A 27,869-nucleotide genomic window follows, 5' to 3' on the forward strand; every position below is an offset into this window, starting at 1 on the left:
GTATAATACTATAACAACTACGTAATGACTAAATTATGCTTAAATGCTAACAAAACAATTTCTTCGCATTAATAGATCGCTCAATTGAAGTGATTGTTCAAATCGAAACGCAATGCAAAATTTGTTCATGAAACTCTGTAATTTTGATTCAACTAAACTGTTGCTTTAAGACGACACCCCACAAACCTTACGACTCCACGACACTATAAATCATTATTTTCATGAAATTTCATAATTCGACGATTCAAAACTTGATTTTCACATAACTTCGAATGTACAATCTAACTCTGAAAACTACTATAATAGGAAGAATGAGGGCCACGAGCATTTATCGAGCATTAAGAATTGGAATTGAATCGATCTGACAAGGTCCTCGTCTGCGCAAAACCCCTTTCCTTTTTTTTTCTCCTTTTTCTTTCTTTCTGTTTTTTTCCCTTCTCTCTCCTTTTCTTTTTCCTGTCCTGGCCTGCTCCTTTGGCCTTTAAGAACGGAGCCTCCCTTCTTCTCCCTATTCTCTTTGAATTTTCAACTCTCTTTTTTTCTCTGTGGGGCCCACCAAGTCAAACATTGCATGCGGGGCTTCGGAGGTTCTTCGCTCAATAACAAGCATATTCCATAATAGAGCTTACGAAGAAGAGATATGTTGCCGACAGTAATGCTCGCCTTGAGATGGCTGAAGTCCCGCGACTTTTTTCAAGATCTTCTTTGGGCTAGCTTAAATTTCTAAGATAGTGTCATTTCCGAGAGCCATCGACACTCCACGCATGTTTCCATGTAATTTAAAAGAGATATTGAAACAGAGTTCAAGAATTACGCGACATGAAAATTAATTTGACACAAACATGCACGGTATTTTCATGGGACCCCTTGTTTCTGTTTATTTGGTTTTTTGTGTTTTGGCTCCATAGGACTGCATTGCATGCGGCGGCCTCGTGGGCTGCCAAGATTTCATCACTCGGCGTGGGGCATCTGGCACGGACACACTGTCGAACTGTCAAACATCATCATCGTCATCTTCGTTTCTCTCCATGCTATCTTCGTTCAATCATTCCCTCCATGTCAGCACCCTCCCAGTATCTCTCTCTCTCTCTCTCTCTCTTTCTCTCTATCAAAGCAAGCGCCTTTGTCAAGCTTCTCTTCCTCGTGAACTCGCCGTCCCAACATGGGTTCTTCAGTCAGACTACCTTTCCTCTGCTTAGTGCTGATCCAGCTGCTCGGAGCTCTCGCTGGCGGGGGCGGGGGCGGCGGCGGACCGACGGGATGCGAGTTCTCGGCGATTTTCAACTTCGGCGACTCGAATTCGGACACCGGAGCGATATCCGCGGCGCTGTCCGAGGTCGCCGCGCCCAACGGCGAGACCTTCTTCGGACACCCTTCCGGGAGGTTCTGCGATGGCCGTCTCATCATTGATTTCATCGGTGAGCCGGCTCACACGTAGTTTACTAGCATATATGGTGAATAGAGACCGGTCAATGCTGTTCGTACTCTGTTTTTTGATGCAATTGATGTTCTTTGCGACGGACATCCAGGATATCTTGTGTCCTTTAGTTGGTAGTCTCGCCAGACCAGACTCTGGGCAATCCAGTGATTGATAGTGTTTTTGTCAGTCATTTGATCTTTTAGCCCAAAGGCCAAGAAAGGTATAAAATTCCGTCAGTCGTGTGATGGAGTGAGCTTAGCAGAGTAGTAGCGTGGAAAGATGGCGTTCGGTTCGTCTCGGTCGCGGCTTCTGTGTAATTTACTCTCAGCTTGTCACTTACAGCAGAAAGAACGTTATCCTAGAGAAATTTCGTGGCGTAGATGTTTTCGCCATCCAAATCTTTGAAACGAATGGTCACCTCTACTGTGTGAAAAGCTTGGCTTATGCATTGTCTTTCGTGTGTAATCCGTGGGCTTTTGAATTGCTCTCAAGTGCAACTGTCGATGGTTTCTGAAGCCCGTTGTTGAAATACTAACGCGACAAGCCTCAGCCATATTGGCCCTGCCTTACATTCATCTACCGCTTCTTTAGAATGATCACCATATCGGCTGCAATTTCACCTTCTGAGCTTGTAGTTGATAATTTGGAATTACTCCTAGCAAAAAGCATTTCTTACCTTCTACATTCAAACTCTATCAGATAATACTTTTTTGTGCAGCTGAAGATCTTAAATTGCCCTATTTGAGTGCATATCTAGACTCGATCGAAACAAATTTTAGACACGGTGCAAACTTTGCGACTGGTGGCTCGTCCATTCGGCCTGGTGGCTACAGCCCATTCCATCTTGGCATTCAACTATCGCAGTTCGTGAGGTTCAAATCCCGCATCACTGAACTGTATAATCAGCTCAACCAGTCCAGTGAGTTTCCTTCACAGACCCTCTGCATATAGTCTTGCTTATGCGAGACCTGCTGTTTGTTGTTTGTTTCTGTAATATTGTTGACAATGACTTTAAATTGGCAAATTGGGACAGCAGACAAGGCCTCGACATTTAGTTACAGATTGCCCAGGCCTCAAGACTTCTCGAAGGCTCTTTACACCTTCGACATAGGACAGAATGATCTTGCGTATGGCTTTCAACATACGACGGGGGAGCAAGTCATAGCTTCCATTCCTGATATTTTGAACCAGTTCTCTCGGGCAGTGCATGTAAGCAACAGACTCGCCCAATAATTACTGCGGGTTTTTAAAATTCTGACACTCAGCTCTATGTCTCAGCAACTCTATGAGGAAGGGGCCAGAGTGTTCTGGGTACATAACACCGGGCCCATCGGGTGCTTGCCATACAATATCATATATGACAAGTCTAAACCCGGTAATCTGGATCGATATGGATGTGTAAGGCCCCAAAATGAGGTGGCTAAAGACTTCAACAAGCAGCTTAAGGACAGGATTCTACAGCTAAGGGCACAGCTTTCGGCAGCTGTGTTCACATATGTCGATGTATATTCAGCCAAATATTCTTTGATTAGTGAAGCGAAGGATCAAGGTAGTTGCATTTCGTTTTCTCTTGCCTATTATAGGATGTTTGTGTAGTCTGTACTGGTATTAGTTTAATGATTGTGGCACTGTGGTGCAGGTTTCGTCAATCCATCTAGTTTTTGTTGCGGCAGTTACTATGGCTACCATATTGATTGTGGCAAGAAAGCTATAGTAAATGGAACCGTATATGGCAATCCATGTGAGGATCCATCGAAGCACATAAGTTGGGATGGCATACACTACTCAGAGGCGGCCAACAAATGGCTCGCAAGCCGAATCCTCAGTGGCTCTTTCTCTCACCCTGCAGTTTCAATTATGAAGTCTTGTCATGCTTTGAAGAATCCATGACCACAAGTGGGTCGAGAACTAGCGTTAATTTCTTGAGAGCTACCATACATGATACATCCCGACAGTATCTTACTTTTGGATATTACATGCTAGAGTTGGAATGTAGTCATTCCTCTGAGATGCTTCTAAGTGAACTTTAACTGTGTTTAGATAGTATTCCAGCAAGGTAACAGCTTAATAATATGTGTTTGTCTTCTCTGAAATTTCATGAATGTATTCCACCAAGAGTAATGGATTATGAAACGGTTCAAAATCCACTGCATGGCCTTTGATTTGTTGCAGTCATGTATTTTAGTAAGGCCAGAGAGATAGACAACATGGATCGTACACTAAATGTATAATGACTGCCATATTTGCTGTGATAGGGCATTGAGGGGTAGGCATATGGAGTCCGAGTGACCAGTTCCTACATCTTGTCCACAAGTTCTTAGCTGGTGACCTCTCCTCTTTCCTCACATAACAGATTTTCCAAATAAATTTTAGAGCACTCTGACGGGGAATGAACGTGCAAAGACATGCTATCTCTGTTATGACTTATGTGAAGGGAAATCAACATTGAGTGATATTATCTTATTTCTTGATGCTGCCGCTCAACATGTGGAAAAATTGGTGGATGTCTCGAGCACGTCACTAAAATACAAACAGTCTTTCTGAGAGTTTTGAAGCCAACTGAGGTTTTCATATTACCTGATGTCTTCATAGTTCTAGTAGCAATTATTTTGTAACCTCTATCCGAAGAGGCGGGGCACTATGTTTCTTCCGGTAGTTACTCTTATTGTCTCAACCAATGCTCTTTACATTGTACCAACACAGAACCATATTCCATTTTTTTGGGCAACGGAATACTAGGATTTCCCTTCAAGCTTTGGATTTTAGCACTAGTCAAGGCAATTACTACATATCAGCATTGCTGATTGCAAGTCCTTTAGTGGAACTCCATTATATTTCGTCCGCAAATGCACATGCATCCCAGTATATTATCGACTTTGAAGCTGCCAAAAACAGACCTGTTTTGATATGATGTTCCTCAGCTTTAAGGTCTGAAAGCTCAGGTAATTGCCCACTAAGCAGAATGATGGTTAAAATAATCCATCAGTTACAGAGATTTACTCTGCTCGGGGTGGCATAAAATAATTACATGAAAGAATATCACAGAAACCTCTTTACTACTTTATCTGCATCTAGCTATGAATGAAATCGTAATTTTTAGGAACATAGGCCAGGAACAGCCAATATAGTCTAGATCCACTTGACAGTTGTTTCTTAGGGTAGAAACTTGCTGAAGTTGCTGCTAACACTTTGGTGTACCAAGAAGAGAAAATGATGCATTACCACTTTCCAATCCACACTTCACATATACAAATAGGAATGAGCCAATGACAAGAACTTTACTCAGCTCCCCAAACATTAAGCGCATGAATGAAATGTTTCAAGCACACTACAATCCAATATCCACAAGTAAAACCGGAACAGTTTATTGCTGTTATTTGTCCAATTTCGCCAGCTGGGAGCTAACAAAGCAAACCATCCATCTACTCCTCTGTAAACTATATATCACACTGCAGTGATACATGTACATACGATTGTTATAGTACTCTGATTCCGTCATCTTGTATAGCGTCGGTGTCGGTGTCGGTGTCGGTGTCAAGTAAGGTTTCTAATCGCCTGGATTTCCTGTTCCTGACCTTGCCTGCTTCTTTCAGAAGCTCAGATAACCTCTGCCTTTCATCTTCCACATCAGGGTTTGCCGTTCCAAGTTTCTCCTCCCTCATTCCAACAACATACTCCAAAATTTGGATCGCGTCATCCGACCTTCCATGTGTCAAAAGGAAAGTGAAATTACTTCAAAGCTAAATCGAACAAAGGGCTGGTGCAAAGTATAGGTTAGAAAGCAACTTGAAGATATGTTCACATCCAAGGCCACCTTCGTCAAATCAACGGGACCCGGATGCAATGGAGAAGAAAATAAACACTCTATATTAAAGAATCAACAGAATCGTTAAGCTACACTCATGTACAATTTAGTTACTAGCTGCTTTAAAGCTTGATGTTACTGTCAGCTCTGGCGATGAAATCCTATTAAATCTGTACTGCCAAAATATCAAGATCCCAGCTTCCACTTTATATAATAATTATCAACTAAAGAAGGAAGAAGTCAAAATAACATAGACCAACCATAATAGAAAGAATAAAATGACATGATGCAAAATATGGAAATTAAGCTACAATGACCTTACTCTGCTAACAATTAACAATAGGAAACGTAAATAATCTATACCTGCCCATCGCGTCATATGTGCCTGCTAAATTGCTGTAGACACCTAAGGTATCTGGGTGATAAGGCCCATATTCCTTCTCCATAATATCCCTTGCTTCTTCGAACAATTCTGCAGCCTCATTTATGGCAAAACACTGGACGCAGGCAAGGCCAAGTTGGTTCACAGAAATTCCAAACAGAGGAGATTTTTTCTCACCACTGGCACGGAACTTTGAAACGGCTGTCTTCAGAGTGTTGTAGGAATCAGAATACTTCCCCATCATGTAGTACATGACACCCATCTGGGCCTCTATTCCTGCAACTGTACTCTGCTTTCCTGGGGCATTCCCATATATTCTCAAAGCCTTCTTGAGTAACTTCAGCGCCTGCTCCAATTCATTCATGGATTGATAGATGGCTGACACATCAATCAACCCATTAGCAATCTCATCCAAGGGTATCCCAGGAGTGGGTTTCCCGAAAATTTTCAGCGCATTCTCGCAATAAGATTTGGAGTCCCTAAACTTCCCTATCTTGTTGTACAAGTCGGCTAGTCGGACAAAAACTGAAGCCACTGATGGATGATTCTCCCCTTTGGTCGACTTGAACACCGTAAGTGCCTTCTGATATGCAAATATCGCCTCATCATACCGAGCCAAAGATAAATATGCATCTCCTATGCCACAATCTATCAGAGCCACATCTATTTCCTGGCCCTTGGAAGCCATAGCCATGCTTGCCAGGACATAATGCTCAAGGGCAGATTCATAATCTCCTTTCGAATCGCAAATTAGCCCCATGAGTTTCCGGTCGGCTGCTTCCTCAAGAGAAGCAGCTGGTGACCCTTTTTCCTGTGGAGGTCAATAGCCATTTGGCAAAGTTTCTCAGCCTCATCAAACTGCAATGCCTGGACATGAGCCTCAGCCAGGTACCTACATGTCTCGCCCACTCGTGCGTCCGTTTCACCTAGAACTTGCTTCTGTATCTCCAAACCTGCAGTGTAACACAAGATTGAGTTCTCGATCTGTCCAAGCATCGCATAAGTGTCACCCAACTGCATACACCCAGCGAATTTTGCAAGTGCATGTGTTTCGCCTTCCTCCAAAACTGGTATTTCAATCGAGCGTTCAAGAATGGGAATCGCTTCACTGAACTGACATAAGTTGCAGTATATTCCTGCCAAAACATGCAAGCACATAACAAAATCTAGATTAGGTTTGCCATTGGAACATTTTTCATATGACTTCATTGCTCGAAGGGCCACTTCCAGGGCTCTCTGTGGATTCTCTCCTGCACACATCATATCTTTTGCTTGTTTCAGCAAGAAAGGTCCAAGGTCAGGGTTATCTAATCCTGTATCAGTAGAATCTCCAACTCCTTGTTGGGATCTTGCTGCAATTACAGCAAGATTTTTTTGCTTCTTCACGGACGAAGTGGGATTTGGTTTTCTAGTACTTTTCTGACTTATCTTGCCAATTGGAGGTTTCCCCTCGGAAGCATTTCTCTTTGTGGCACCTCTCACTGATTTCTGCTTCGGGGTTGCTTTCAGGTTTATGGCGAACTCACTCCCGTTGAATGGAGTGGAGTTGCCGCCACTAAAATTGTTTCGGCCACCCTCTTCTTTCTTCTCGATCACAACCTCTTTCATAATTTCTAGTGCTCCGAAATCACCAACAAGATGGCAGAGCTCTGAATCAATCCGAGACTCCTCTCCATACGACAGAAAACTGGGCCCTGATGGGGACTGATCGGAGCTCTGCATCTCACATACATTGTAATAAAGTTGCTCGATTGAGGTGTCCACCACACCATCCAGGGCCAGATCATCAGAATCACTATGAGGACTAGGGGTGTGCGGACTCAGTGGACTTCTCGGAGAAAATTGTTGGGTGGAGTCCTCCTTGTAGAATGACTGATTTCCACCAGAATCATCGATTCTGTAATCTCGCCTTGAATCATACATGACTAGTCCCGGCATATTACTGAAAAATGTCAAATCCATTTTCTTATGCATCGAAGTGTCTAAAGCAACATGATAACATGATCATGCATTCACTGCAAACAAACTAAATGCTGGGACCAATCACTCGATGGCACTTCACCATCCAGAAGGACAAAATTATAGGCAATAATAATATCCTCTAAGCTAGACGAGGGCACCCCCCAAAAAAGAAAAAAGCCTACTTATAACGGCAGCACCCATCCGATGCGTAGTTCAATGCTATATGAAGAAGCATCAAGAGGCAATGTTGTCCCAATGCTTTTCACAAGATTACAAATCAGCAGAACTCATAGTCCCGAAACATTATGAGAATGGCAGCAGACAGACCGCAATAGGACGTCGGACACCACGATCAAACCGAAAAGAACAACAGAACACCATAGCAGAAGCAATTGACACAGCTGTATGGATGCGTTTATAATCCTATTCGCAATGTGTTAGACTAGCGGACAATCTTTGAACTGGAACAGATAATGCAGGCGACAGAGGAGTCACACCTTGGAAGTGGTATGACCAGCAAAGAGGACAGACCCAGTTCAGGAACCTTCCAGTACCAGGCGAACAGATGGAAAGTAGAGACGGAGGTGAGAGACTTTCGACACTTGATGGTTCTATCTTTGCTTGCTTAGATATATTTATATACAGCCTCTTCAGTTCACAGGCAGAGCAATGAGAAGACGAGAAAGAAACCCTCTGGCTTTCTCATAACGGTAAGGGCAGAATTGGGCAAACGGGAAGCAGAATAATGGAGTGGGGTATGTCAATTACAGGTAATTCAATGTGTAGGTGTGGGGTTGCAGCGCGTTGGAATGTCTGAGGTCGAAGCCATAAGGAAGGGGACTCCTCTCCTACCCCCTTTCTCTGTCTCTCCCTGTCTCTCTCTTTCTCTGTGGAGCTGGTAACAAGTAATTAATTCTTGTCTTTGCTATGAATTATAAAAAGGTTGGCGCAATTAACGGCTGGCTCTTCAGAGAATTGACAGTTGACCTTTTTCCGAAAGCTGGGAAAGAAGAGGGTGATCGGTTGAGATGGCCAAAGGAACATTGCTTGTCTTGGTAAATTGCCCAAAAACTGAACCAGGTACAGTATCAAAGGAACATCCATTTTTTTTTTCAACGAAATTCATCGTGAATGTCACACATTTTGAGCTATATTGTAATGTCCAGCACAGTAGAGTGCATTGTAGTATAGTTAGTACAGTACAATAAGATTAAATAGAGAAGAAAGATTAACACAATGCATTGTTGCTTACGACATAGATGTGACTTTTTGACAAATATCATGGAAATTATGTGACAATGATATCTTTACAGGGTAATGGCATCCGAATTATTTTTTTAGAGGTTATTGGTAATAGCCTATTCCTTTATAATAATAATAAGTCTGGCTTGCAAAATCGATATATAAAATGATATAGCGGACTGCTATCATATGTTGAATTTGATCTATTTATTATTTAGACATTCGCTTAGAATTGTCACTTCACTTAACGTTGATCTGCCAAATCTCTTTTAGGCCTAAAAGTAGACATAGTATGTGGGCCCAAATACACGCCCGTGAAATGCCTTTGAAAAAAGGGAGCAAAAGATAGAGAAAAAGGTAGACTAGTGGGCCACAATTATTCTCAAAGGAGCGGTATCATTATGAACTTTAGTGCTTTGGATATGTGCCTTGATATCCGTATGGCGAAAGTGCTTTGAAAAAGGTTTAAGAACTCGGTTGGTGACCCTATTGATTAAGAAAACCTTATGTTAGTCGAGAGTTTACTTGATAAATACTATTTTGAATCTCCCGAAACTGCTTATAACCGTGATAGACAATCCATTTATAAATACTAAATACACGGAATGAATCGTTGAAGTCATTTGACTAGTAACATATTCACGTGCGGTGATTGGTGGGTAATGTACTGAGTTACAAGAGTAAGCTGGATATTCTAATGAGTATCTGAATCGTCCTACGTTGACTTATGTCTCAAGAAGCCACACATATGCGGTTGGAACTATAGTTATAGCTCATATGACTATTTGCAGGACAATAAACTCTCTAGGAGTCTCCATCGACAAGTGATGGAAAACAAGTCAAACTCATTTGCCCTGGCGAAAGAAAGGGAAAGTCAATCCTCCCCCGGACCACCGAACTAAGTTGCGCTCTGTCAGGACACCACCTAACGTCAGATAAACCAAAACCCCGCACGACTTAACGAATCATTTCCACCTTTTGTGCTCTCTCTGAAGAACGGTGTCAAGACATGATTCGAGATGATCTTTTTTAAGTCTTCAACGGAATAATGAAGAGCCTGGGGGGAGAGAATCTAAGGATGCTCGTGGGACAAGGTGAGGACAAAGGTCGAATGATTAAGGCGTTGATGCTTGGTGATGACATGAAGTAGGGAGTTTGGTCGATGATGGATGGTGGGTCACTGAGCACCATCACAACCGCAGCATATTCCGACGGTGCACCTTCCTTAACCCCTAAACTAGCTGACCAAAAAGGGACCCTTAATGAAATCCCAAATCCAAATTTATAATCAGAGAAAACCACAGAACGTGTAGGTCATAAAGGGGGTGCTGAGCTATCTCGTCCAGACACGTGGCGCGTAATCCGGTTGGGAAACATGATGGTTTTCTAAAATCTTGAATTGTGAGAATCAAAGTTGGTCTCGGTTGGCCTGGCCAGTACCAATCCTATATTCTCTTTGTCGAAGAAGCCCCCAAGAGCCGAAAGTGATATTCAATATATTAATCTTAATGTTTTTGCATGCACTGCATATGGAAAATTTGTTAGCTTATGTATATATCCGATTGTCGGAGGTCTCTTGAATGTACATCAGCAAGTTAGTCAGCTCGAACTCAGGGCGCGAGATAAAGAATGGGTATGAAGATTTAAAGGCAGTTATCTTAGCAGCTTGACTAAGCAACCTAGAAAGAACTTCAATGACCATGCCGTAGAACTCAGGAGAAATGGTCTCCTTGTTGTAGCCCCTTACCACCAGAAAGCTAGCCTTCTATTCCACCATTAATAGGTACAGAAAATGCACTACCTTCGATCTACTGGGAAGGCTCTCGGTCATACATTTATATACAACATTGCAAAAAAAAAGAAAAAAAAAAGGCATGTAATCAGTTATTCTGGAGGCATTTTTGAACTGTAGGCGCCATTGTAATAGCAGTAGAGTTCGCTGCCTTTGACTGCTTCGGCTCATGAGGAAAGTTCATGATGGCTCAAACAAGATCAACCTGACAGTATGCCAAGCATTCTTAAAGAAATGAGATGAGTATCCATTTGGACCACGGCTTTTATCTTTCATTTATCAATTAGACATGGTTAATGAGATAAATGCAGTTAGTATATATTCTTACTTTATCATCAAGCGATTTTCAAAACAGTAATCTGGCAAATAATAACTTAGTATCGATCATCAAAACGCCACTTTTGGCAAAAGTTGGTGATGGGTATCACTAATATTTTTGAAGTGTCTGCACATAGCCTTTTCCGCATTATATCTGGCAATAATCTCATAATAGATAGGCCTGGCTCCACCAAATCAATCATTTGGTTGGTCATTTCCATTTACTTTTAAGTGCTATATATTGCTACCAAAGTAGAGGAGGAATCAATCATGTAATTTGTCTCATATAGGAACAACTCCAAGACAAGAACCAAATGCTTTCGTGACGTTTCTAGGGTCACATACATACAATCACAGGGTATAACTTAGCAACCAAGAAGAACTGCCGAAAGGACATTGGCAATTACTAATTCTTCAACAGAAGGTCATACTATCTTTAAAAAAGATTTCTTTGGTGAGCTGAGCTATTCAACGTGGATTTGGTTGCTGTTTCCCAAAGAAAATTCAGCGGAAGCAATTGCATATCTGAAGTCGAATCCCAATCAAAGAAAGCGATGCCGCAACTTCTGAATTTCGTTCTTCTGTACGTGAATATTCTGATTTGTTGAAGGGAAGGGAGAAATACATTTGTAGGCGGTTGTTGACGCATGTCAAGACAAAAATGAATTTAGTTAAGCATCATCGTCAACTGCTCCACAGGACAGGTGATGAAGAGTCGGTTCATATTGTTTTCATTAGCTGTCTCTCGACCCCCTATTTTGGGAGTGGATATTTTCACGATTCTCTGTCTGTAGGTAGGCAAATCATGGCTGGTCGTGCTCTGGTGCACCGAGAAGATGAAAATGTTGCAGTTCGACTTTTGTTGGGCTCGTCTACTGGGCCTCCTCTTTTTCGTTTGAACATGCATTTTGGGCAACTGTTGTTTGACGGGTAGTTTTAGGAATTCGCAAGTTCTCATTCCATTGATGGACCTATGTATGTTTTTCTTCACAACTTAGGAGCCCAATCGCGAGCCTTGTAGTGATAAAGTCAAAATTTGAATATAGTATTGCCAAGAAGCTGTCGAAATTCATTTTCGTGTCCCGCTTGACCGGATCACATCAATTCCATGTCAAAAAGATTACCCCTATAATTGGGGTCTCTGAGTTTGAAAAAATTCCTATATTTCAATCTGCTTCGGCCACCCTATTATCCACGGAATGAGTCTATTCTCCCGTCTGCTGTAAGTATGTCCACTTTCTTCTATCGGAACAACAATGATAAGATAGAGCAAGGGAAAGAAGGCTTTCCTATTTTCATGGGGACGCATTTAGTTCGGTTTATCATGCACCGAGGATATGTTCAAACAATGTCAACGTATCAATTCGGAGAAAGGAAAAAAAAAAAACATAGGGAAAAAGAAACGTAAAATAATTAGTTTTTCTTTTTATGCGTGAATATTCTCAAAGGGAGCCCCAAACGCATCTCTTTCTTTTATCTTTCAAAGGTTCGGTCTCTCTATCTTTCCCTTTGACTTCTCATGTGGTTTTAACGAACATGTCTGCTTTTTGGGGTGGACCAAAAATTGGTGGCCTCATCGTATCTCAATGAACCCTCAAGGGTACGAAGCAAAGAACCAGACAAAGCGCAATGTCTATGAGAATCTCTCTCTCTCTCTCTCTCTCTCTCTCTCTCTCTCTCTCTCTCTCTCTCTCATCTGCATGAAGACGAAGTGCTGCTCCTTGGAGAGTGTTAGAGGGTATGGACCGCAGCCTCACATTCATGGGCTAAAAGTATATGCCTAATGTCGGCAATTGTGATAAGATTGCCGCGGTCAACTACTTTCAGAGCTCTCTCACTTATACTACGGAGTCATGAGAGACTACAGCATGTTACAGAAGTAAATATCTCTCAGCTGAGCCCACCAAACGACCTCATTCATGGACATCGATTCGTAATTGTTTTAAATCCGATACTCTCTTCGTCTCTCTTCAGTTTTGTAGAACAGCTTTAAATTTACCAAACCAACGAATTCATTCTTAGACTATAAATGCAAGTTTCATCTTGGCAAAAAAAAGTCTCTAACTTTCTAACCATGTGCAAAACTTTTGTCAGATCGGAACAGAGGATTGCGATCTTGTACATCACTCCGCACAAAAATCGCTTGAAGTCCATGCGTTCCGCCAAAAGCAAAGCTCCATGACAGGAGCTCGGTCAGGTATTATCTCGCCCGGCGCATACTTTTTGCTGACCAGGGTAGATATAAAAGAATACTCATACTCAAGAAAGAGTGAATAGGGTCCATATATTCAGCACTCATCATGGAAAGGTTTTTAACCACTATTGGCCATATATCCAGCACTCATACCCCTTATGATCATTGGCGCTGTACAGAAGGAACTTGTACAATGCCACACCTGTTGGTGGAGTTGTCCTTTACTGCAAAAGCAAAAGGGAGAAAGTAAACAAAGGAAAGGAGAAAGGGTATCCGTTTACCTCGGGGAGGTTTGCCATTTTGTAACGAAAAAAATGACCAGAGAAGAAGAACTTAGTGGGCGCGATGGCTACGTAGTGGACCAGAATAACTTGGGGCAAAAAAGAAATTTGATTCTTAAAATTTGATCTTTCTTTCTTTTTGGCCTTTGCGGGTATCTTCAAAGCAAGAGAATCCATCGGGACCCACCCCAGTCAAAAAGAAGTCTTTGCTGACATTCCCCTGTTTCAAAAGTCAAAATACTTTTACATGTCACGTCATCCTCACGTCGCTATCGTCTAAACTGATTTTACGAAACAAATTAGTTATGAGAAACTAGCCGTAGTAAATTCACTAAATAGATCATATGCCATACTATATATTTTCCTACTGCAGTAAATTCTATAACACATGGCCATTGGATGAGTTAATATGAGATTTAGTCTTTGGTGACGTGACCAAAGAATCTAAAACTAGAAGTTGCTAAAAAATGCGGTAGATAAACGATAAGCTGCTGTACGCTGTGAGGGCTTTAGGAGAGATAACCTTATGCGCTGTATGTTGACTATGTGCAGACTTCTGTTATCTTATCTCAAGTTTTTGCCTGCATGAATTAGCCGACCCTTACGTCTTGTCAGTAGATGTGGTACGGTGAATTTGTGCTGTGCCTGCTGTCATCGCTTAAAGTTGAGCTCAATTTTGTTTTCTCATAATTCAAAAAGCCAAAATCTCATGCCTTGTATTGGAAAGAAAAATCTGTCTGATTTATCCAATCTTTGGTAAAAGTGGCAAGGTCATGATATTTTCTCACTGGGGCTGTATTCGTTTCCTCTCGATTGGCTAAGATTTTTCAATGGGCATCCTTGACAGAGATTGGAAATCTTCAGGACTTGACAATAAAATGAGCCATGTTAGAAGTACTTGCATCAGAACAAATATATACCCAAGTAAAATTTTCAGATATGAGAAATGATTAATAACAATTTCGCAATCTCGAACATTCTCGATATCCAAATTTGATACCATATTTTTTACATACTTTTGTGTAATGTATGATACCGGTACAAATTGTCATCGTGATTCCCACACGCCGGATAGGTACATTGATAATGCTCTTCTTATTCTCTCATATCAGTCCAAGACGCTCCATCAATATTCACCTCGCCCTTCCAGTCCAAATCTTTTGCATCACCACTTCAACCGACCCACCACCGAGAGAGAGAGAGAGAGAGAGAGAGAGAGAGAGAGAGAGAGAAGACAAATCTAGATGGCCTTGAGGAATCACCTCTCTTAAGACCAACCTGGAAGCAATTCTTTTTACGGTTCCATGTTCTCCTACTATAAATACCCTCTACACTCCCCCTTCTGCTTCCTCAAGGGTCCTCTTCATTGCAATTAAGTAGCACCCCTTCCTCTCTCTCTCTCTCTCTCTCTCTCTCTTCCTTGCCTCACGGCCATACGACTAGTCGAGAGCAACCACATGGACTATCGAAGCGAGTCTACGGAAACTTTAAGGTTTTCTGTTCCCCATCTCTCTCATGCGCGCATGCTTAACCCATTTTTGTGCACGCAAATTAGATGAGGACATATATGCATGCACCTCTCCGCATGGAGCCACTATAGGCTAGCTACTTTGTAAAGATGATACGTATATCTAGGTAATTGATTGTCTAACTTAGATGAAGTATAAGAATTCACTAGAGTTGAAGACAGTTTGTCAGCATGTATATTCGCGTGAGGCTTAGACATAAGGCAGTGCTTTCATGTCTATATAATTCCCTGATTATATTTTCTGGTTTGAGCAGGAACAAATGTGCAGCATGCTTCAGACAGTTCAATAGGAAGGAGCACCTGGTGGAGCACATGAAAATTTCGCATCACTCCCGCCACGAGCCGATGTGTGGGATCTGCAAAAAGCACTGCAGATCTTTCGAATCTCTCAGGGAGCATCTTATTGGTATAATAATATTGTTAAATTTATTTCCTAAAAGACGAATCAATCCTTTCCTTAATTCTATTGGCATCTGTATCCATCATCTTAGATAATATATAGTAAAACCATATCGGTTAATGAAATTCGCTAGCTTCTATGTGTAGAACTAACCTGATGATTTTGTACTCCTCTAATTTTCAGGGCCACTGCCAAAACAAGAATGCAAGAACATATTCAGCATCCTGGGGTGCAGATTCTGCCTGACCATACTTGACAACTCTAATTCTCGTCGAGCGCATGAAGGAAGATGCCAATTCTCTGGCGTTAATGCTGTAATAAACTTCAACCCAAAAAACTTGTCATCTAGAAAGAAAATTTATTTTCTACATCAAGTCTGGGGAAATTTTTAGATGTTTTCTTATGATTATTCAAGGTCTTGTGTGTTTTAGGGACTTCTGGCTCGCTTGGCTAACTTGGGGATCCACGACAAACTGAGCATCGACACTGGTCGAACCAGAGGGCCACAAGTGGTCGCCCTGGCTTGCAAGATGGTTGGGGGTGGCAGTGATGGGTCCCTAGACCTGTGTGCTAGGGTTTGCATCATCGATGAGTATGAAAACATCATCTTCCACACCTATGTTAAGCCTACCATTCCTGTCACCAACTACAGGTACATTTTCAATTGTGCAAGCTCTCGAGAAACTTCTAATTAAGGTACTTTCCTGCATTAAAGGGTTGGATCACGAGCCAAACTTAACAAAAACTTGAGACTGTAGATAATAAATTTTTTTGCATGAACTCAGCTCAAGTAAGCCCTGCTTCATTTAGAACGAAACTCTCCAATATGATATAGTCCATGTGGGATCCATCTGATCCTGCAGTTTGGATGTTTTGAGTTCACACAAAAGCGGGTTGATGCTTGTATCTGCTTTGCATCGAAGAGGACCCTGAAAAAGTGCCTTTCAGGTACGAAACAACCGGAATAAGGCCAGAGTACTTGAGGGAGGCAATGCCACTGAAGCAAGTCCAAAAAAGAATTCAAGAATTCCTCTGCAATGGTGAACCGATGTGGAAGATTCGTCCCAAAGGCAGTAGAGCCAGGATTCTTGTGGGTCACGGCTTAGACCATGATCTGGACCGTCTGCAACTAGATTACCCAGCAACAATGATCAGGTAAACTTGTGAAAAAGAAAAACAAGGAAAAAGGGTTCTCCCTAAGCCCTAATTGTTTTACGAAAAATGAATGGTTTAGAAAATATTTTCCAAAAAATGATCACTCGTATTGATAACAATTTATGTTAAAACATTTTCTTTGACATTAAAAATCTTTTACCATTAATTTAAAATCTTTTCCGAATCAATCATTTTATGTGAAACAAACGGAACCCTAGAAAGCTCCTAAAAGTTTAGCTATTTGTTCTTCATTTTCAGTGATGAAATTATTCATTAACCCAAATCGTTTCGGGGCCGAGTGCAGAGATACTACACAATATCCTCCACTGATGAAAACAAGCAAGCTGAGCAACTCTCTCAAATACTTAACACAAGCCTATCTTGGGTAATGAAGCACTCAATTTCCATCTATCGTTCAGTTTCTGCTTTTGCGATATTACAAACATAGCAACCAGATGAAACTTTGGTGGGCACAGGTATGACATTCAGATCGGTATCCAAGACCCTTATGACGACTGTGTCGCAACGATGAGGCTTTACATGAGAATGAGAGGTCAAAACCACGTCAAGGAGGACTATCCGCTGGCAAACAATTTCGACTTGTATAGGCAAAGTGAGCTAGAGAGGATGAGCCCTGAAGAACTGCTAGACATCTCGAGGTCTGATTACTACTGCTGGTGTCTAGACTCTTAGATCAATTTATTTGGTCAAGGAATATAACTTCGCAATAAAGAAGGGGAATTCTGCATGCTTAATTCCATAGCGATACGCATCGATATATCATAAACAGAAATAAGAATGTGAATGTATGAGTAGTTTCCATTTACATGTACTGGTTCTTGGTACTTCGTGAAATCTAATTCATCCATCACATATGTTCATTGTCAAGTAACTTTGCGAGTTTGCGCGCCTAATTAGCAGATCACATGCGATCTTTCTACAAATTCACTTGTCGCTTATATGTTATCTTTAGTAGTAGTTTTTGTTTACATGTACTCACTTGATACTTATGAAACGCACCTCAATGAGCTGGTAACATTAGCTAAATACTGAATTCGACTTCTAGTAAAGTAGTCTGGTCAATGGTAAGGGTATCCCTGAAATTTTCTTTTGATCAATATGTTAGGGTTTTACGAAACATGTATGGGTGATATAAACATAAATGCAGCGGAAGCAAAGATAAAATTCTACTATACACATATCTCCAAAGGTGTTGTTTGTGCGTTTTAATCAGAAATCAAAATATTGAAAGGAATTGTACAAGTTAGCTCTCGAAGTTGCTTTAAAAAACTTGATTAAGATGTTCTTCAGTTTGAGCCCTATAAATGTTGGACCTTTGGTTCAGACATACTGCCAACGCATCTCGAACGGAAAAAGAACTTGTAGGTAATTACCACTATGATTGTGCTAGCAATTTTGTGGAGACAATTCTGTACACATGGTCCATGTAATCCTCTCTTCTTTTCTTTAACTTTTCAAAGAAGTTAAATGATTAATTCTTCCAGAAGCTGGTCTTTAACCTCTCAAAGAATTTATTGATTGCTTCTTCCAGAAGTTGGGTGAGCGAGAGAGCAGCTCTTGTGAGTGGGTTGCATCCGATCAAGTGAATTAATTATGGTGTGTGACATTCCTAGATTTATCACTAAACTGATAGTAAGACTTGTACTAACATATTAATACTCTCAAAAGAAATAATTGTCTTGATCAGTTTCTAGGTCCTATAAGTCATGATTGATATCTAGTAAATATGTTATGACTACCCAGATAGTGTGAATGCTTTAAGAACATAATGAACTTGTCAGCTTTGGCTATAGTGTAATTCAATTCCTTTGTCTTACTATGTCCCGATCGAACAAATACCATAAAATATTTGTTAAGTCACCAATTCGACCATATGTAGAAACCTAATTGACTTGCATTTTATACAAAACATAAAAAAATCATTCTCAGTTACAAACTCGACCGAGGATTTCAATGCACTGTCATAATTAAATCACAAGGACATCATTACTATACCTTACATGTAACAAGGAGACATATTTATATTATGCACACGTGTAACTTTGTATATGAACAAACTACGACCATAGGGTATAGAGATGGATCAATAAGTCGCTAATAAGTGCACCCGTGAACCATAGCCGTCCAACATATAAGTTAACACTATGCATTAGGTCTAAGGATTATTTACATAACACCAGAGCATGAAAGAATTGACATTGACCACGCCAAAAGCTTTTATGTCACTAATTTTCTATGCATGTCATGTTCAGTGAACTTGTATGCTACAAGCACCTATGTTCTAATTTGAGTATCATAATATCCAATGACTCGTAATTCATCATTACCTTCAGCATCCAATATTTAATGGTGAAGTTAAGAACACATCAGTCTCAATATGATCATTAATATTCACTCAATAGTCCATTGATAAAAACAGTTTAATTAAGTCTAAATGTGAACTCATCACGCATATTTTTAATGTCTTAAGAATAGGTCCAGTTACATATGATTTTATGGAATTGTTCATATATATAAATAATTGGACAAATGAATAAATATGTTTTTGCCATTAATTAAATAATAAGATTGACGACATAACTTAAATCCTTAACATATAACTATTACATGGTAATTTTAGATACATCCAACACATTAAACTTAGACAACCTCGATTTGGGTTGATAGGATGCTTTTTTCATGAGGTTCGGGCACATGTAACATCTATGAAATTACCATGCTTTGCTATAAGAGAAATGGTTATAATTTGGTCCAAATGTCATCATATCATCATAATACTCTCACTAGAGAGAGATCCTATCTGTCATAATGGTCGCCATATCAATGAAAACATTAATGGAACAAAATCCAATATTCACATCAAGAGGATGATAACTTTTGAACTTTTTTTACATACTTAATGTCAATTAATCATTATACACAATGACAAAGAATATCCTCCCTCTTGTCGTTCAATATATCACTAAGAACAAAAAAAAGTATCAAAAAAATCATAAACCTATGGTATTAGTAGCAATTCAGTTTTAAACTTTTTAGTTTGATCAATTTAGTCATAAATATTTTCACATTGGTATTAATTTAGTCTATCCGGGGTTGACCATCATTGACGTGGATGCCGGCCAGTGGCTAGGCACTGACGTGGACACACCCAGTGGCTAGATACTGACGTGACAATTTTAAAATTTTTTTTTAAATTTTTTATTTAACTTTTTTTTAATTTTCTTTTCTCCTTTCTTTCTCCTTGGACTTTCATTGGCTGGCGAGCCTTCGGTGAGGGTCGTGACCCTCACTCGACCTCACCTAGGGCTATAGGCAAGGCAGCTTTGCCCAGGGCCATGGGCGAGGCTCAACGAGGGTCGCAACCCTTGCTGGCGGCCCTAAGTTCAAGGAGGAAGAAGGGAGAAAAGAAAATGAAAAACAAAAGAAAAAAGGAATACAAGAAAAAGAAAAGAAAAATTTAATATAAAATTGGAAAAAAATTAAAAAATTGCCATGTCAAATATCTAGCTACTAGTCGGCCAAAATTGGCTGGATGGACTAAATTAGTGTTAATGTGAAAAAAAATTCAAAACTAAATTGGTCAAATTGAAAAGTTTAAGACTGAATTAGTACAAATATAATAGGTTTATAACTTTTTTGGTACTTTTCCCTTAGGAACAATATGGATTCTCTATCTCTCTTACATAATGGTTGCAATATCAATGAAAACATTAAAGGAACAAAATCTAGTATTCGCATCAAGAGGACGATAACTTTTGAGTTTTTTACGTACTCTATGCCAACTAATCACTATACACAATGACAAAGAATATCCTCCCTCTTGTCAACAACAAACTCATTCCATACATCACTAGGAACAATATGGATTCTCTCTCTCTCTCTCTCTCATGATGTTCGCATATCAATGAAAACATTAATGGAACAAAATCTAGTATTCGCATCAAGAAGACGATAACTTTTGAATTTTTAACATACTTAATGCCAATTAATTACTGTACACAATGACAAAGAACATCCTTCCTCTTGTAGAACAATAATCTCATTCAGTATGTCTCTAGGAATAATATGTGCTCTCTCTCTCTCTCTCTCTCTCTCTCTTCATGGGATCGAGTGGATGACAATTTCTCCGGTGACTCGGCCGGTCCCGAGATATGAGAACGCTTCGAGAACCCGAGAAAACGAGAATGTGCCTCTGGGATCAATCACTGGCTTTATTTTCTGGCTTTCTATGAAGGGATTGAGTTTCTCCAAGATTGAGCCCTTAGATGCCAAGAAGAACTTGAAAGCAGGTGGATTTACACCCCCCACTACTGTCACCACACTTCCTCCTTCCTTCACTGCCCTTATCGCGCTCTCAGTTTGACCTGCAGACATTTTATATGGTACCATTAAAATCTTCAAGAAGGGTATTCATTTAACTGCACCTTAAACTTTAGTAAAAATACTGGCTAGAAGATGGTATATAAACAGTCGTAATTCCATTTGGAAATATATCTAAGCACAACATTATCAAGACAAGACTAAGAAGTTGTACGAACTCCAAACTTGTAAAAGGAAAAGGTTAGTGAATCTTTCGAACCCACGCACCTACTGCATCATAAACAACATCGAATTTCTCCGAAAGGTCTTCGAAGTTCTCTTTGGTGTAATCAATGGCCGAATCAGCTCCCAAACTCTTCAGCAAGTCCAGCTTTCCGGTGCTAGATGTGGCCGCCACTCTTGATGCACCAAAGACTTCCTTGGCTAGCTGTGTTATAGGACAAAGAAAAATTCAGACATATACATCACCCGACGTTTGAATCCTACTAACTGAAACTTTCAAATACACGTAGATTGAAACGATAAGATGCTTATATCATACGCATCAGAATCTCAAGGTCTAAATTGAACGAATGCTTGAGCAGATATCACCCCAATAACGGTTGACATCATTGTATTTGTTATGAGCTTTTCTTCTTTATTTTCCACGCATCAACGGATCTAAGCAATTCGAAATCGGATACCTGAATCACGAGGCTCCCCACACCACCGGCGCCACCCAAAACGAGGATGGACTTGCCAGATGAGAAGCGGGTCCTCTCCAGGCCTTCATAAGCGGTTTCGATGGCTGCGGGAAGTGAAGCAGCTTCGACAAAGCTCAAGTTCTTGGGCTTGAGAGCCAGCAGCCTGTCTTCCACAGCATTGTACTCAGCCATAGTGCCATGTTGCTTTGGGCGGTCCAAAGATTTGTCATTGATGTCTCCGTACACTTCGTCCTGGTCCAAGGATTTCTCATTGACGGCTCCGTACACTTCGTCCCCAATTTTGAACTTCTTCACTTGATCCCCGACTTTCACCACCACACCGGCCACGTCGTAACCCGGCACAATCTTAATGAACACGGAAGAAAGAAAAGAACGCCGAAAAAACATTTCAATAAAGAAAAGTAATCAAAAGCTAAGAAGCTACTCAGAGTGATAATACTCGAAAATGTCTTCTGGTAATTAAGTCTTTATATATCTGTAAAAAATCGCTTTTCACAATTGACCCTAACACAATTGATGGAATAGGAAATGAGAAATTCAAGATCATAATAGATTCGCATTAAGCATACTTTTGTAGTCAAGAACAATGGACGAAATTATATATATAAAAAAATATTTTTCACATAATATGATGTCTTACATGTGGCGAAGAGTCGGCGTCCCTAAAGAAGCCAAGAGCTCTCTTGGCATCAACAGGATTTAGGGCAGCAGCAACAACCTTAACAAGGACCTGGTCCTCCTTAATCTCGGGAACCCTAACATCTGAATCTAGCGTCAAGACATTGACGGGATTTCCATGTTCGGCGTAGAGCCAAGCCTTGATCTTAGAGGGGATGGTGACATTTGAGTAGGAAGCCATTGAATAAGCAAAAAGCCAAGCTAAGTAATTGTGTGTGGATTGATGGGCGTATAGAAGAGAATAGAGGTTCTTCGTTCTTTAATAAGTTGAATAAACTCGCCTTATCAATCTAGCATTTTGGATTTGTCAATGTACAGAGACATGTATATAATCCAAGTTCATTTTGTCTACATGCAATGTTCGGGTGAATCTTATCGTTTATGATAATAGCTGCATATTTTTGGTAATCGAAATCTTAAGTGAAAATAAAAAATTGTTAAGGTTTTCTAACCGTTCTAAGCAATTTCAACCATTGCCAACTCAGCATTTTAAGTCTTTTCCTTAAACTCAAATTTGTTATTATATACATATTACAATATTCATGGACTTCACAAATATTGACCATCGCAATTATTTCCTAATTAATCGTTTCCTAAGTATATAGTTATTTATTTCGTTAATTTGTTAACATTTTAATTTCCTATTATTCCCCACCATATCAATCTTCATTAACTTAATAATTTGGTATTTTTTATTTTATTAAGATGCACGTGTAAGTTATATTAACAAAAGTTTCACGTCAAAGAATTGATATGGCATGAAATAGTTGATCTAAACTAATTGGCTTATAATTTATAGGCTTGAGTTTTTGAATAAAAATGAATTTAATTGGATATATTAATGTATTCAGACTTGGTCTCTCTCTCGGCCTTCTCTTCAGTAAAGGCTGTGCCCACCAGCTTTCATCTATGACATGTTTGTGATAACGCAAAACAGAAAATTAATGATAGGTAAATTGAGTGCTTAATTACACAGGGTAGGCCTGTGTTCAAGTAATTAAGAGAGTTGCTCGGCTTGCTTGTTTTCAGCAGTGGATAGGATATCTGGCAGTATCTCAACACTCGGCCGTGATAATATTAGTTTTGAATGAATAGTTTCATCTCTGAAAATGTAGAAAAGATAGCTAAAGGTTCCGGAGCCTTCTAGGGAACAACTCTTTTTCTCTATTCTATTTTTTCTTTTTCACTATTTTACCTGAAAATTATGGGTGGATATTCCAGTTGCAGACGGTCAAGATCATGATCTGAGCGGTGGCCCACAAATATCCTGGCTTTATACCGCCTTTGGGACGAATATTCCACATCTGTTCACCATTACAAAGGAATTCTTGAATTCTCTTCTTGACTTGATTCCTTCAAGTACTCTGGCCTTATTCCTGTTGTTTCTCATCTTTGACCCCTTTTGTTTCGCAAAAAATAAATAATAATTTAAATTTCTTTTAAAATGATCATTTGTATCGCTCGGAAAAAAATGAATGAATGAAAATATTCTTATCTCTCACAAAAATTTTAGACATAAATTATTATCGATAATGAAAATATTTTTTATTAACTAATTATTTCAAGAGATAAAAGCAATTGTTTTAGGAAAATAATTTTGAAATCATTTATTTTTCGCAAAACAAATGAAGTAATCACCTAGATGTTGGCGAGGGAGAAGAGGCCCTCACTCGTGGCTCGCAAAGGTGTTGGCCTTCACCTAGATTTGGGCGACGGCATAGCCCTCGCCTATGGCTAGTAATGGTTGACTGGGGAACTCGCCATTCCAGATTATTAAAAAAAACGAAAAGAAAGAAAAGAATAAAAATTCAGAAAAAGGTTTTTAAAATTTATAAAATTATCTGCATCAATGTTGATCGTGCCATGTAAGATGGTCGCCATCCGTGTTAGTGATTTTTGGCTAAAACTGACTAAATGGATTATATTGCCAAATCGTCAAAAGAATTATGACTTGATTGGTATTTATGAAAGGTTTAAGATTTATGTGACATAAGTATGATATGTTTATGATTTTTTTGATATTATTCCCGTTAAATGAGGAAAAGCTAGGAATCCCATTGTGCTGATCAATATATCAATGTTGAACATAATTAACAAGCTCCTATGTATAATTACTATAATTATATATGGATTGCGTTGTTTATATTTTATCGACAACTTCAGCATCCAATCCAAACGGATGAACTACTTTTGCCTTCGCTTTTTGTTCAGAGAATGAACAAGTTTATTCGCCTAATGATGCAATATGGGTGTTTATACGAAAAAATAGAAAGCCAACTCTTTGTCATCGATAAATTGTGAAGTTGGATCGACTAATTGAGTTTGGTTGGGAAAGATAAATTAGGATATAGAGAGAACCGACAACTATATGGTGTGGACGTCGACAACTATATGGTATGATCATCGACAACTACGTAATATGGTTATCTTTGAACGAAGGATGACCAACAGGTCTCATGACTCTGCAATTAAGCTTACGGAAGGCCAATTACTGTGAAATTGGCCAGGTGTTGGACACAGAGGCATGGACTGTAGATGTCAAATGAAGCAACGGTTAATATCACATCTGTAACTGTTTGCGGATAAGGTTGACATGTGATCAGGAGGCCTGAAATCTTGGGAATGTAGTTGTAACTGTATCTAGAATAGTGACCGCTCGTAAGTGGTTGTAAATAGTAGGCTATAAACATTGGCGCTTTGTAATCATGGGGAAGCTTCATTGTCCTTATTTTCGCAATATCAGTGAAGACATTAATAGAACAGCAACTCGTACTCGAGTCGAATTAGCTAATGTGCGTAATGACAAACAACATCCTCCATCTTGTCGAGTCCAACATTCAACAAGCTTATTTAGTATATCGCCAGGAACACTATGGACATGCGGGTGGATGTGCCCCCAGTCCAATATTCAGAGAGAAACACTACAGTATCTCTCTCTTTCTCTAATCTCATGGGATTGGGTAGATGACGATCTTTCCAGCTGGTCGGCCAGTCTCCAGATGTGAGATCGCTTCGAGAACCCGGGAAAATGGGAATGTGCCTTTGGGATCAAGTACTGGCTTTATGATCTGGCTCTCTAGGAAGGGATTCAGTTTCTCCAGGATTGAGCCCTTGGATGTCACATGGAACTTGAAAGCAGGTGGAGTTACAGGGCCCCCTACTGTCACCACACTTCCTCCTTCCTTCACTCCGTGTATCGCCCTCTCGCTTTGACCTGCATGCATTTCATTTAGTATCATTAAACTCTGCAAAAAAGCTACTGCTGGAAGACGACATAGAAATGATTTGTAATTCCATTTAGAAATATACGCATGCCTATGTGGTTATGTGTGTGTGGAGGAATTTTCCTAAGCACAGAATCATTTAGACAAGAGTTCGAAGTTGTACGAACTCCAAACTTGTAAATGGAAACAGATGGTGAATATTGGGAATGCCACATACCAATTGCATCATACACAACGTCAAATTTCTCTGGGAGGTCTTCGAAGTTCTCTTTGGTGTAATCAATGGCCAAATCTGCTCCCAAACTCCTCAGCAAGTCCAGCTTTCCGGTGCTTGATGTAGCTGCCACTCTTGATGCACCAAAGACTTGCTTGGCGAGCTGTGTTTTTGGACAGAGAGAATCATATATTTATATGTAAAAATATCACCCAATACTGGATCCTAAGAACCGAAACTCCCACATATACATAGATGAAACAGTAAGATGATTACATCCTACGTGTGGTAATCTCAAGGTCTAAATTGAAGTAATAGTTGAGCAGATTCCAACCCAATAACCATTGACATCATTGTTTCTGTTATGAGCTTTTCATTTTTCTTCTCCAAGCATTGACAGAGCTTAGCAATTTGCAATGATATACCTGAATCACAAGGCTACCGATACCACCGGCACCCCCCAAAACCAGGATGGATTTGCCAGGCGAGAAGTGAGTCCTCTCGAGGCCTTCGTAAGCGGTTTCAATGACCAAGGGAAGTGAAGCCGCTTCAGCAAAGCTCAAGTTCTTGGGCTTGAGAGCCAGCAGCCTCTCTTCCACAGCAGTGTACTCAGCCAAAGTGCCATGTTGCTTCGGGCGGACCAAAGATATCTCATTGATATCCCCATACACTTCGTCCCCAACTTTGAACTTCTTCACTTGATCCCCGACTTTCACCACCACACCAGCCACGTCGTAGCCCGGCACAATCTTAATGGACATCAAAGAAGAAAGAAAGCCATAAAAAACCATTCCAAAAAAGTAATTAGAAGCTAATAACCAATTTGTAATGATAATTCTTGAGAAAGTCTTCTGATAATCAAGTTCTTATGCTGGCCAAAAATCGCTTTTTACAAGTCATGCTATCGCAATTGATGCTATGCAAATCGAAAAGTTCAAGATCATAAAAGATTCTCATTCAGCAGAAATCTGCAGTCACGGCCGATGGACAAAAAGTAAAAAGATATTACATAGTATGATGTCTTACGGGCGGTGGGGAGTCGTCGTCCTTTAAGAAGCCGCGAGCTCTCTTAGCATCAATGATATTTAGGGCAGCAGCAACAACCTTAACAAGGACCTGGTCTTCCTTAATCTCAGGAACCCTGACATCCGAAACTAGCTCGAGGACATCGTTGGGGTTCCCAAGTTCGGCATAGACCCAAGCCTTGATCTTGGAGGGGATGGTGAAATCTGAACTGGAAGCCATTGAATGAGCGAAAGCCGAGCTAACTAAGCTTGTCAATCTGTATAAAGAGTAAGTAACTTCGTAGGGATTGGTGAGAGTATAGAAAAGAACAAAGCTTTTCTTTTTTGGTTTTTGGGTAGTAGAAGGGAACCCACCTTGTCAATCTATATATAGTTTAAGGTAGAGGGTGGATGAGGTTTATCATCATGGATTAGCAAGGCTTGACTTTGGTTTAAGCATTTTGGATTTGGCAATGTACAGAGACATGGGTGGGGTCCAAGTACTTTTTTGTCTACATGCAATCTAGGGGTCAATTTCATCACGTCACGATAATAGCTTAGACGTTCTTGGTAGAATAGTCATCATATCCATACATGATATGCTCTTTAATCTATTGCCAACGTAACATTTCTAATCTATTTCGTAAATTCAAGTGGGAGCGGCTAGCATAACAGCTGGTTGAAGAAGGACGGTCAAAAGGTCCAACGCTAACCACAAGTCTTTTTTGAGGAAATAAGAAGAATTCTCTCTGTTTGTTTGGCAAAAAAATGAAATGATTTGAAATACATTTTCTTAATAACAATCATTTGTATCACTTACAAAAATGAAATGATGAAAAACATTTTCATTATTCATGAACATATTTAGATATAAATTGTTATCAACAATGAAAACATTTTCTATTAAATAATTATTTCAAAGATACACGCGATCATTTTTAAGAAAATATCTTATAAATCATTTATTTTCCACAAAATAAATAAAGCTCTTATATGTATTTTCTTTTATTTTTACCTCCATGTTTCCTTTGGCAAGCTCAAATTTAGAGACAAAATCAGAGGTAGGTTCGCTGTCCTTTATATTATTGCCAGCAAGGCACAATAAATATCTCTTACTTTCTTGCAATCAAAGAAGCAGAGAGACTAATGAATCTTTCTCCAGAGGCATGTGTTGATCGATTACATAATCCTAAAATAATTAGAAGTTCATTGAAGAATATTATCC

General features: G+C 39.9%; 5 protein-coding genes across 7 annotated transcripts; 2 read left to right on the top strand and 3 right to left on the bottom strand.

Annotated features, from left to right (window-relative positions):
* Positions 1–979: 979 nt before the first annotated feature.
* On the top strand, positions 980–3,584 carry LOC104419262 (GDSL esterase/lipase At3g27950). Of its 3 annotated transcripts, XM_018863042.2 has the most exons (6): positions 980–1,418; positions 2,139–2,339; positions 2,454–2,629; positions 2,699–2,969; positions 3,060–3,339; positions 3,398–3,584. In XM_018863042.2, the coding sequence occupies exons 1-5, from the start codon at positions 1,163–1,165 to the stop codon at positions 3,308–3,310; spliced, it is 1,155 nt and encodes a 384-aa protein (XP_018718587.2). In that variant the 5' UTR covers positions 980–1,162; the 3' UTR covers positions 3,311–3,339; positions 3,398–3,584. The 3 variants fall into 3 exon arrangements, with proteins under 3 accessions (XP_018718587.2, XP_010029183.2, XP_010029184.2); XM_010030881.3 differs by having other exon boundaries at positions 981–1,418; positions 3,060–3,584; XM_010030882.3 differs by having other exon boundaries at positions 982–1,418; positions 2,457–2,629; positions 3,060–3,584.
* Positions 3,585–4,608: 1,024 nt separating this feature from the next.
* On the bottom strand, positions 4,609–8,430 carry LOC104419263 (protein KINESIN LIGHT CHAIN-RELATED 2). The gene is given in 4 exon segments (XM_010030884.3): positions 4,609–5,122; positions 5,589–6,408; positions 6,411–7,549; positions 8,067–8,430. Coding segments are annotated over 3 exon segments (2,181 nt in total). The 5' UTR covers positions 7,546–7,549; positions 8,067–8,430; the 3' UTR covers positions 4,609–4,896.
* Positions 8,431–14,754: 6,324 nt separating this feature from the next.
* LOC104419264 (RNA exonuclease 4) lies at positions 14,755–17,367 on the top strand. The gene is made up of 7 exons (XM_010030885.3): positions 14,755–14,888; positions 15,179–15,330; positions 15,508–15,638; positions 15,756–15,976; positions 16,273–16,479; positions 16,784–16,864; positions 16,956–17,367. The coding sequence occupies exons 1-7, from the start codon at positions 14,854–14,856 to the stop codon at positions 17,170–17,172; spliced, it is 1,044 nt and encodes a 347-aa protein (XP_010029187.1). The 5' UTR covers positions 14,755–14,853; the 3' UTR covers positions 17,173–17,367.
* Positions 17,368–20,598: 3,231 nt separating this feature from the next.
* LOC104419265 (2-methylene-furan-3-one reductase) lies at positions 20,599–22,383 on the bottom strand. The gene is made up of 4 exons (XM_010030886.3): positions 22,165–22,383; positions 21,504–21,869; positions 21,088–21,247; positions 20,599–20,864 (listed from the first exon to the last, which is right to left on the bottom strand). The coding sequence occupies exons 1-4, from the start codon at positions 22,381–22,383 to the stop codon at positions 20,599–20,601; spliced, it is 1,011 nt and encodes a 336-aa protein (XP_010029188.2).
* A 2,522-nt stretch (positions 22,384–24,905) lies between these two features.
* Positions 24,906–27,015, bottom strand: LOC104419266 (2-methylene-furan-3-one reductase). The gene is made up of 4 exons (XM_010030888.3): positions 26,667–27,015; positions 26,066–26,389; positions 25,644–25,803; positions 24,906–25,416 (listed from the first exon to the last, which is right to left on the bottom strand). The coding sequence occupies exons 1-4, from the start codon at positions 26,883–26,885 to the stop codon at positions 25,151–25,153; spliced, it is 969 nt and encodes a 322-aa protein (XP_010029190.1). The 5' UTR covers positions 26,886–27,015; the 3' UTR covers positions 24,906–25,150.
* Positions 27,016–27,869: the final 854 nt, after the last annotated feature.

Source organism: Eucalyptus grandis, chromosome 9, assembly GCF_016545825.1.
Source record: "Eucalyptus grandis isolate ANBG69807.140 chromosome 9, ASM1654582v1, whole genome shotgun sequence".
Classification (NCBI taxonomy): Eukaryota; Viridiplantae; Streptophyta; class Magnoliopsida; order Myrtales; family Myrtaceae; genus Eucalyptus; species Eucalyptus grandis.

Excerpts from the sequence above, each read along its gene's own strand:
- LOC104419262 (XM_018863042.2), top strand. The coding sequence starts at position 1,163 with ATGGGTTCTTCAGTCAGACTACCTTTCCTCTGCTTAGTGCTGATCCAG. Across the intron at positions 2,340-2,453 it reads TAATCAGCTCAACCAGTCCA|CAGACAAGGCCTCGACATTT; the intron begins GTGAGTTTCCTT and ends AAATTGGGACAG. Across the intron at positions 2,970-3,059 it reads TAGTGAAGCGAAGGATCAAG|GTTTCGTCAATCCATCTAGT; the intron begins GTAGTTGCATTT and ends ACTGTGGTGCAG.
- LOC104419264 (XM_010030885.3), top strand. The coding sequence starts at position 14,854 with ATGGACTATCGAAGCGAGTCTACGGAAACTTTAAG. Across the intron at positions 15,331-15,507 it reads TCTCAGGGAGCATCTTATTG|GGCCACTGCCAAAACAAGAA; the intron begins GTATAATAATAT and ends TCTAATTTTCAG. Across the intron at positions 15,639-15,755 it reads AATTCTCTGGCGTTAATGCT|GGACTTCTGGCTCGCTTGGC; the intron begins GTAATAAACTTC and ends TGTGTGTTTTAG.
- LOC104419265 (XM_010030886.3), bottom strand. The coding sequence starts at position 22,383 with ATGGCTTCCTACTCAAATGTCACCATCCCCTCTAAGATCAAGGCTTGG. Across the intron at positions 21,870-22,164 it reads ACGCCGACTCTTCGCCACAT|ATTGTGCCGGGTTACGACGT; the intron begins GTAAGACATCAT and ends GTGTTCATTAAG. Across the intron at positions 20,865-21,087 it reads TGTTGTTTATGATGCAGTAG|GTCAAACTGAGAGCGCGATA; the intron begins GTGCGTGGGTTC and ends AAATGTCTGCAG.
- LOC104419266 (XM_010030888.3), bottom strand. The coding sequence starts at position 26,885 with ATGGCTTCCAGTTCAGATTTCACCATCCCCTCCAAGATCAAGGCTTGG. Across the intron at positions 25,804-26,065 it reads TCGGTAGCCTTGTGATTCAG|CTCGCCAAGCAAGTCTTTGG; the intron begins GTATATCATTGC and ends CCAAAAACACAG. Across the intron at positions 25,417-25,643 it reads CGTTGTGTATGATGCAATTG|GTCAAAGCGAGAGGGCGATA; the intron begins GTATGTGGCATT and ends AAATGCATGCAG.